The 9,782-nt window shown below is 43.9% G+C and overlaps 1 protein-coding gene across 1 annotated transcript; it reads right to left on the bottom strand.

Annotated features, from left to right (window-relative positions):
* Positions 1-1,105: 1,105 nt before the first annotated feature.
* wfs1b (Wolfram syndrome 1b (wolframin)) lies at positions 1,106-8,385 on the bottom strand. The gene is made up of 10 exons (XM_079268351.1): positions 8,250-8,385; positions 7,120-7,515; positions 5,943-6,019; positions 5,603-5,747; positions 5,321-5,494; positions 5,071-5,151; positions 4,810-4,976; positions 4,268-4,504; positions 4,047-4,165; positions 1,106-3,620 (listed from the first exon to the last, which is right to left on the bottom strand). The coding sequence occupies exons 2-10, from the start codon at positions 7,511-7,513 to the stop codon at positions 2,075-2,077; spliced, it is 2,940 nt and encodes a 979-aa protein (XP_079124477.1). The 5' UTR covers positions 7,514-7,515; positions 8,250-8,385; the 3' UTR covers positions 1,106-2,074.
* Between the last annotated feature and the right edge of the window lie 1,397 nt (positions 8,386-9,782).

Below are 9,782 nucleotides of genomic sequence, written 5' to 3'. Positions count from 1 at the left end.
CATTTCGAATGAAGCCGTCCAAGAATCAGTTTCTACTCAACTGAAACTGAGAACCAAGAAGAATGGGGAATGTTTCCATTAATGTTGTTCTCTAAAAGAAAAAAATGACAAAAAAACAAAGGGCCTATATGGTGTCTGTATATATCAACTCTGTTTTTGACATGTATGAGTTTTTTTTACATCCTTAAACTGACTGCGTTTTCGATCACCTGTATCGATGATTGCCTCAAAATACACAGCAGAGCGATGGTACTTAAATCTACTCGGCCTTCCTCACCGATTACTTTGCTGATTTTATTTTTAGGGAACAGTTTATTCTATTATTTTTCGTTGTCAATTTGACTCCACCACATCCTGACCAAACTAATGTTGATTCACACATTTTTGTGTTATTGTTTGTTGATGACAAAATTGTCAAATGGACAGTTATAAATAATGTTAATATGTTTTTTTCTGAATAAAGATTTCAAAGAAATTGCATCCAATGAGCGCACATCTGTGATTTTTATTGCTATGTAATGATACAAGACTGATAGCAATTGCCAGTGTCATTATGGAAATGTGCACGCTTCAATTGAAATGGGCCTGTTACAGTCATACAGTCATGTGGTCTGATGCACCACCTGGTGCTTATTGCACACATTGCAGATTTGAGTTTCTACACACAAGACATTTCTCTCCTGCTCTACAGACAGTGAACCAGATACTCTAATATGTTGGACTTCCCCAATGTCTTTGAGCATCAGTTCTTTCCATGGTCAAAGTCAGTCTGTCTTGCACTTTACATGCCATACTGCTTTCTGAATACATCTTTATTCATGAATATGATCTTAATATGATAATATAACCCTTGTTGCTCCCAAATGAATCCCATTCACAGACTTCTTTTCCCCCCCGAGCAGACATTTTGTCTTGTTGTAGCAGGAAAAGCACAAGTGGAACTTATCACATTAAACCTGCACTTGATTTTGTGGCCATGTGGGGGCAGCAGAAACAAGCCGAACACAGCACCAACATATCATCACCTCGGACGTCGTGAATGACGAACTTGCATCGCAGAGTGCAAAGTATTGTTCTTTTGGAGTTGTGTTTCTGGCCATTTTATGAATGCAAGTCCAGTTTTAACTCTTTCAACTCTGTTTTTGGTTGTATGTAAAAAACATATAACGCAGTTAATGTTGAACAAAAACAGCAATAAGCAAATGTTTTCATTATGTTTATGGGTCACAGTAAAGAAAACAGTAGTAGTTACCTTCGGAGCACATCATCACTCAGGGACTGCAAATGTTCAATATTTTAAATCTCTGCACAGCAGAGACCAAGGAAGGAGGACAGAGCAACGTCAACGCTTTTTAAAGGTCAAGGATTAAAGCTGTGGTTTAGTGTATTTTCTTCGAAATTATCTTTCAACTGAGGCTGTGTTTTATAAGGCACTTCAAAATAATCTCCCACTACAATTACACACTGCACGTACAGCACACCGTCTAATGCAAAATGATTAAAGCTCGACAGCAAAGGAAACCCTTTCAAGTTATCATCAGCATGACAACCGGTTGTAAAGAAGAAACCTAATCTTCCACAACTCGTCGTCCACAGACAGCAACGACGGTTCAGTTCAACAAGGACACTGTAAAATGTAAATACTGATGATTTTGGGTACAAATATTTGATACGTACATAGAAATTGGTTCAGCACACCCAGTGTTTGTACAACAAAATCAAAGTTATTTCATTAATAGACTTAAATCAAATGACCATATCTGAGGTGGTTTTAATTGTGTTTTTCTATCGTTAGTGTTCGGCAGTAAATTACTTATTCTAAAAAACTATTTTTTCTTTGTCTGTGGTGTACTAGTACTTGCTGTGCTTATATTTTGAGTTCTGACACAGTTTGGCTCAAAAACTATTCGATTACAAACGACCAGATCTACAACCGGACTGATGCCACAAATTCCGAGTACGTGTTCACCCTCTTACAGTGTCGAGAACAGTAATTTACAGTCATTAATGTTCTTCAACTAGTAACAATGTTATCATACAACTTATTTCTCCCAGAGGTGTGTGTGCCAGGTCTCTACCCCTCCCCCTGAGGCAGTGTCTCTAAATCAGTCTCCGAGTGTTGCTGTAGCCGAGCGGTCAGCAAGGGGTTGAAGAAGAAGTCAAACCCAAACTGCAGGGCACTCTGAGCCGTGCGCCTCCAGTCGTGTTCAATCTTGTACTGCCTGCGGCTGGGCAAGCGGGCGTCGCCGCACGACATGCAGTGAATGGCTTTCAGTTCAAACACGGGCCATTTGGAGCCTAAGCGGCCCTCCAGTATGGTGCTGAACTCCACCAGGCTTCCTGTGTTTAAGTATAAAAGCATGGACTTGAACTCATTGCTGGCCCGCAGTACTATGTCCTTCGTCGCATCTTCGTCCTCTACGATCGTGCCGTTCCTGGTCTTCCTCTCCAGCGGCATGCCCATTGTCACTTCAAATTTGTATCGATCGAAGCGCTTGATGTGACAGTCGTGCTTGGCCAGCTTCTTGAGTTTACAGAGGGGATCTCCTGGAGGAGGAGCCGGGGCAGGCAGAGGCTGGGGCTCGGCTGTGACGTTTTTCACCTCCTCACACAAAGGATACGGCTCGCCGTACAGGCACCGCATCCAGTCCCCCACAAACACAGGCAGCAGGTTGATAACCGACTGTGGCCCATTCTCAATGTCGGTCACACGGACGTACCGGAAGTGTCCGGTCCACGTGACGCGATGTCCTTCTAGATGAGAGCAGAGAATCTGTGTCTGGGCCATGTTGGCCTCTTTCCAGGCCATCGGGCCGCAGAGGCTGCTGTACTCGGGCCACGTCAGGGTGGAGTTGTAAACCTTCATGCCTTCGGACCTGTAGACGTACATCCAGCAGAAGAGCACCACCGCGCTGAGCCACACCAGGATGAGCTTCACAACGCTGCTCCGTGACAAGGAGCGAAAAACCCCGATGGGGTTGAGGCTGAAGCGAGTCCAAAGCCTCAGGACTACTGGCACGAAGCAAATGATCAAGGTGACCACCATCTTGGTCACCTCCAGAGCGAGGAACCACTGCAGTAACTGGATGATGAGCATTGCAGCCAGGCCGAGTGAGAAGATGGGCAGGGCGAACAAGAAGAGGAAGTAGCCGACGGAGGTGCGGATGAGTCCTATTGTAGTGGCGTTATTAAGGAACACCAAGCTGAGCTCACACCAGGTGAAGCACACCATGTAGGGCACCAGGCACAGGTAGGTGCCTTTGAAGCCTTTGAGCTGGGCCATGCGGAAGAGCAGATAGAAAAGGTGTCCATACAGCATACATGGCACCCCCAGGTTCAACACCACGTTGTCCCCTAGAGGCACGGTGATGAACGTCATCCCAAAGACCCTGAGGAGCCAGGGGAGGGAGTACGGCAGGAGGTGGGTGAGGGAGCACACTCCGGAGAGGACCTCTGTAAGGAGGGCCCTACGAGCGAATAGCTGAGCAGAGGCATGAAGGCTGAGGAAGGCGGTGACGGTGAAGAAGAGAGCGACAGCAGCCAACTCCGAGCAGGGGATCCAGGATTTATCAGCAACAGGGAAAGAGAAAACCACAAAGATCACAGAGAGCAGGAAGTACCTGGAACACAAAGAGACAGGACGTATTCATTTAGAAGCATTTCTAGTTATTTGCTAAATAATTGTATTCGTCATCATCTTGATTTTAGTCATTTGACGGTTACATTCGAGTACATTACTTCACCTTTACATCTGTTCTACTTCATTGTGTGTTCTTACTATTTGTTTTATTCATAGTCAGGTTCAAGAAGTAACATGAAAACTTAGTTTGCTTCTTAGAAAACAATTTAAAAAATAAATCAGCCTAAACTGAAACTGCATGACTACATCTACAAGAAAATGCTAAACAGACATTTTGTAGTCAAACTAGTAGAACCTGAACAAAAACAAACTTAACATTTGCAAACAAACCAGAAAAAAGGAAAAGGAATAAATGTGGACTGAATATGTTGTCCACATGGAGTCATGTAAATAGAGATGTTCTTACAGATAAGGCTCTAAGTGCGTCCATCCAAAGTTGGTCTCAGCCTGCTCCAGATCAAGACCGGGTTCAAAGTGCGTCAGCAGGTCAGTCAGGGCCCGAAAGTTTTCCCAAGCTTTTGAATTCTGTCGAAAAATACGCTAATTTATTTCAGTTACACAGGTTCAATAAGAAAACAATACAACTGAGCTCAATACTACGTGCCTCGAAAAGGAGCAATCACCAACCTGAAACACCCGCAGTGTGCAGATGATCATGGAGAAGAACGAGAGGTAGAAAACCAGCAGAGGGATGAGAAAGATGAAGAACTCGATTGTGAGGTTGGAGATGATAAAGAAGAAGATGAGTGCGTTGACGTGGTGCGTGGGGATCAGGGCGCTGAGCCACTGCATGCCGGCCCGTGACGCCCAGTCGATGAGGTGCTCCTTGATCTCCAGCAAAGCGAACAGAGGGAACTTCAGCAACTGGAGGAACCACAAGGAAAAGGTGGGGTCAACAAGGTCCCAAAATCTGATTAGTACTCCTAGGAAAGACTCATTTAGAGAGATGCAATAAAAATCAATCAGACACCAGTTTGCCGATTGTCAATATCAAACGAAATACTGAACATTCACCAGTTGCAATGTGAGAATTTGATGCTTCTCTTTGTCCTTTATGTTCGTAAAGTAACACACAAACACATTTCTGAGTGGAGTGTGATTTAAAAAGAGGACAGCATGGAGTCTCATGGAGTGCAGTCACATCCTTCCAGAGTCTGGGAGCTTCCTACCTTTTGGTGTAAGGGCAATTTATCTGGATTCTTCACCACCACATCATCATCATCGTCGTCGTCGTCGTCGTCACCTCCTGCTGTAGCCATGACTGGTGAAGGGGCAACACCCTGAGCATACTTCTTAGTCATCTCAACAAAGTCGTCAAGACCCACTTGGCATCTGGCTACAAAGACATACAGACGACACACGTCTGTTAACTTACAAGCTAATTTTAATGTGAAAGTTTGTTTTTTCGAGTTGTTTCAAACCACACGTACCGTCACTGGAGACCATAGTCTCCAGGACTCTCCTCTGTTTCTTGGCAGAGCTGTTTAGTGGGCCTGGCGACATTGGTTTGCCTAAAAATCAAGGAGAAATAATACAAACAAAATGATTCTAAACATGCAACTCGTCTGTATTTCTTTGCCTCTTTAGAACAATCTGCAGCATGTTGAGTATCCTACTATTAAGTAACAAAAGAACTTTACACTGCCCGTGTGTTTAAAGACACTATTTCCCCTCCCGTACCTGGCTCTGTGTGGACGTGTTCGACGTTCTCCAGCATCTCAGAAACAGCCACCGACTTCTTCCTCTCCGGGTTCAGCTTCCAGTACATCAGCAGAGCTGCTTTCCTGACTCCTCTCTCAAAGCGCGTCTCTGTACACAACTTCTTCACCTCCTCAATGTTCTCCAGAGTGATGCCTGACAAACAACACAAAAGGTGTAACTGGACAACTGAGAGCATCAAACCAATGATGCTACTTTGCTAATAGTCAAAGGTCAAGGGTAGGAGTGGGACATTTTTGGTACCTTTCCTGGAGGCTAAGCACCGCTGCAGCTGTTTGACGGCATCCTTGCGTCCTTGTTTAGCAGCCTGGACGAGCCAAGTGACCGCTGTGCAGTTGTTCAGCTCTTCATCTCGTTCTTCTGCCAGCGCCAGGAAGTAACGTCCCATCTGGACACACAAGCACACAAAGACTTTCACATTTGCGAGGCAAGCATCACCGTGACTTTGTTGACTCATGACCTGTCCTTCCCATTAATATGTCGCTCTTAAAATAACATTCATCATTACTTGGCGGCTCTGGTCTGTGCCCACCATATGGTCATTAAAGTCAATAGTATTTGCAATATGTTCACTGACACTGACCTTGCTCTGTGCTCGAGCATCGCCTGACTTTGCTCTCTCCTCCAAATCCTCAAGACTGACCTCCTCCTCTGGCTCTTCTGAAGGAAACAAAACACAGTAGGTTTCATAGAAGGTACACAATACACAACAGATTCATAGTACAACTGTCAATTAAAATGCCTTATTGTGTAAGAAAAGTGAGTTTGTAAAGTGGATAACACACAGATAAAAACAAGAAACACCAGAGACACACACACACACACACACACGCACACACACACACACACACAGTGAAAAGCACAGTGAAAGCAGAGCATCCATGTTACTGAAACTGCTGACCAAGCTGTTTCCATTTTAAGTTCATGTCTACAAATGACACACATGATATGAATATGGAAATGCTTCAAGTTAAACTTAACCATTATATTTAAGTCCTCTTCAGGTGACTACGGTATAATCAGTTTTGTTTTACTCTTCTTTGGTTTTAAAATACTGTAGTTTACAAACGGTCCGGTTCTATATGCCAGTCAATGGGAGGAGAGATCCCAGAGCGTCAGCATGAGTCGGATCCTTCCAGGAACGTCCCTCTGAACCCTGTTGCTTTAATCATCATCTTCTGTTGCTGATGAGTTCTGCTAATTTCAAATCCCAGTGCCTCACTTGAACTGGAGCTCACGTGGAAAAATGAGTCTACTTCCTGTAAAGTAAGGTGTCACATTTGTTGTGTCATGGATATTAGGAAAAATATGGAGGGGGGGGGGACGCGAATGCAATGGGATCCGGTAACTTCCATCAGATGCCCGTCAATACTGCTGGCCCTAAAATACCAGCAGCTGCTAGCTTCTCTGATGAAACACAGCTGGTCACATGGTACAGGGCACGTATTTTTCAGGGGTCAGGACTGAGTACGAGTTCAAACTGGTAGAAATTGAATGACTGAGGTGTTGGATATCACACTTTCCAATAATACTCCATATTTACATGTCTAGTCAGGTTCCCCTCCTCAAGTCAGCAGAGTGCGACAGGCTGCTTTACATGTTGTGGTGAATGTCAATGATTGTCATGGAGACACTACAGTACACACAGCAAACTGGGAGTGTTGTCTGCACTGATTAGTGGAGAAGAGAAAAGTGAGACAGTAGAGTAACGATTTGTGATTATACGTGTAAAAGGTCAAAGCTCAGAGTTTGAGTCTCACCTGATTCAGGTGTGGGAGGAGGCTGCTGAGCCACAGCGGCCGCTCCAGCAACTGTGAATGCAGTCGAGGGAATCCCCGTGGAGGCGGCGTTAAGCTGAGATCTGCCCACCTGCGAGGGGCTCCTGATGGGCTGGCGTAGAGGAGAGGCAGGCGGTGTGGACAGGGAGGACGAACGGGAGGAAAGACACGGAGAGGTTCGAGGGGAGGCAGTGGAGGGAGAAGACGAGGGTGTGGTCTGAGGTGTTGGTAGGGTGAGTTTAGGCTGAAGGCGGTCTGAGGTTGGTGCGGTTGTTGTAGAAGATGAGTCGGCAGAGAAAGGGCCCGGCCTCAGGGTGGAAGGAGATGAGGGGCTGGGTTTCGGGATGGCTGGGTTGCCGGTCAGAGATGGTTCCATGGCTGAAAAACATACCAGACAACTAATCAGTCAACAATAAAAATCTAGGGTTTAAAGAGTGTGTAAGGAAGCACGTGTTCACGGCTAAATGGCTGACAGGAAGAAGGTACAAAAATACTCTAATTTGTGAATTTGATCAATGTTTTACTGCAATTTTGCAGCAAAAAAAGAATGAAGACGTAAACTAGACTTTAGAATATTTAATATAAGCTGCAATGATTTACTGTATAGACAATAATCTTACAGCTTCAGCTTTAATGCAACAGACACCTGTGGCTCTCCAATATGTGCCAACAACTGACAGCAGATGAGTCATCAGACTGGACTATCGACGTATCTGTCTCTACGTCACATGTAAATATCGAGCTGAGCCCAGTTCCTTTTAATTAACTGGAACTTTTTGTATCTGCTGTCTATTTTAGACATTATCAAGTGAGCTCTGAGCAGCTAACGTTCTATTGAGAAGGTGACATCCTTAAAGTGTCCTGACTGGAAACGTCCTGTTGTATTTTAATACTGGTCAGCAAGAAGGGGGCTCCAGTCAACCAGTGGAGAGGGCATGCAGAAATCCACATTTAGCTTACCGCAGCCAATGCAATGCAATGTATTTACAGCGCCACACTTTTTATGTACCCGACATATAACGTTAGCTGACAGTGAAAGATGTGCCAGATAACTGAAATAACAACCGTTCGTGTTTTTGTTGCTAATGCTAACTTCACTACTGTCCGCTCACCTTTACCGCGGTAAAGTAAATCCTCCAGGTGACAAGGACGCGAGTGATAACTCAGTTCCTTTGCTATTCTGTGTCCCAAATCATTCCTCCCTTTCGTTTTTATAAAGATCAGCCTGCCCCCGGTGAGTCCGCTGGCTCTCCGTGGTCAAACTAAAACAAATACACAATGTACAGCTTAGTCTGTCAGCTGATCCGCTGGGCGTCCACGCCCACTTTGAATTCTGCGTGTTGTGATTGGACAAAATTGACGACTAAATGCGATTTGATTGGTTGTAAAGGTAGGAAGTCGAAATAATGTCTTTCAGTCGAGAGCAATCAAACACCGAAATATATCAGGGATCCTTATTATAGTTGATTAAGCATATAACACCCGTTTGAATGGTTTACATTTTAAAATATGTTTCTATATTTCAGCTTTGCTTTTTTGTTTGTTATAAATCATTATTTGTTGTTATTTATTATTTCAGTTTGAAACAACGTAATACAGGTTTTCTACCAGGAGATGGCAGTACACGACATGCTATCATTAATTGAATTTACAAATGTGACGCGAGCTGTGATCGTGTATTCTTATTGTTATGATAAATAGAAAATATAACGGTATTTTAGTCAATGAGGTTTGCATTCAAAAAGACACCATGGCATTTTAAATGGGGAATAAATTGCAAGCACATTTATGAGCCATACATTATCTAAGGAATAAGGTGCTGAGACCTTCACCATCCATGTAATTTCGTTTTCTTTAGAATTCCCTATATTTACTATATAACTATATTTAATCACATAATCCAAACTCCATAGTAGAGTATGCTCTGCTGTACAGGCAAATGCCTTTTGAGTGATTTATTCATCAAAACAAGCTGTGATTAGCATGTTTTACTCTGTAACAACAAAATATTGATTGTGCCCAAACAAGAGTTTGTAACAATGCTTGGTAGTATATGGAATTTTGCTCACATACATGTGCAATGCAAACTGCTATAAGGAGAACCGGAAAAAAGACAAGAAAAGAAACATTCAAGTTTATAACCGGGTGACCAATAGGAAAAAGGAAGGAGAGCAGACAAATAAAGGATTTAAAGAGAGAATAATCAACAGGACTCGGGGGGAGTGAGATTAAAGTTCCAGTCTGGGAATGAGAGTAGTAGATACCACATTGTGGGAAAAGGGAAATGGCGGCAGTAATTTCTTAACTGCAGCTGCATTGAAGCAGTTATGTAAATGGCTCTTGATTAGTAGATTAACTAGTAGATTAATTACAGTAAAAGGGGGCTACATGACACAACAGAATAGAGACCATTCGTCTAAAATGCACTCACCCCCCTCTTCGTCTCCTATAGCGTCTAGGTAACAGGGCCCTGTATTTACAGTTCAGGCCTCACCCACGGCCTCCCCCAGCATGACCAATGACTCTCAGGAAGAGAGACCTGAGGAGGAGGAGAGGACGTGTAGTCAGTAACGATAGCAGAAGGGTTACGTGAGAACGGACACTGACTGCGGTGAGGATGAGTATTTCCATCACAACTGCAGCCC

This window comes from Melanostigma gelatinosum, assembly GCF_949748355.1.
Source record: "Melanostigma gelatinosum genome assembly, chromosome: 5".
NCBI classification, from domain to species: Eukaryota; Metazoa; Chordata; class Actinopteri; order Perciformes; family Zoarcidae; genus Melanostigma; species Melanostigma gelatinosum.
The sequence above is the reverse complement of the archived record's forward strand: the minus strand, read 5'-3'. Positions and strand labels throughout refer to the sequence as shown.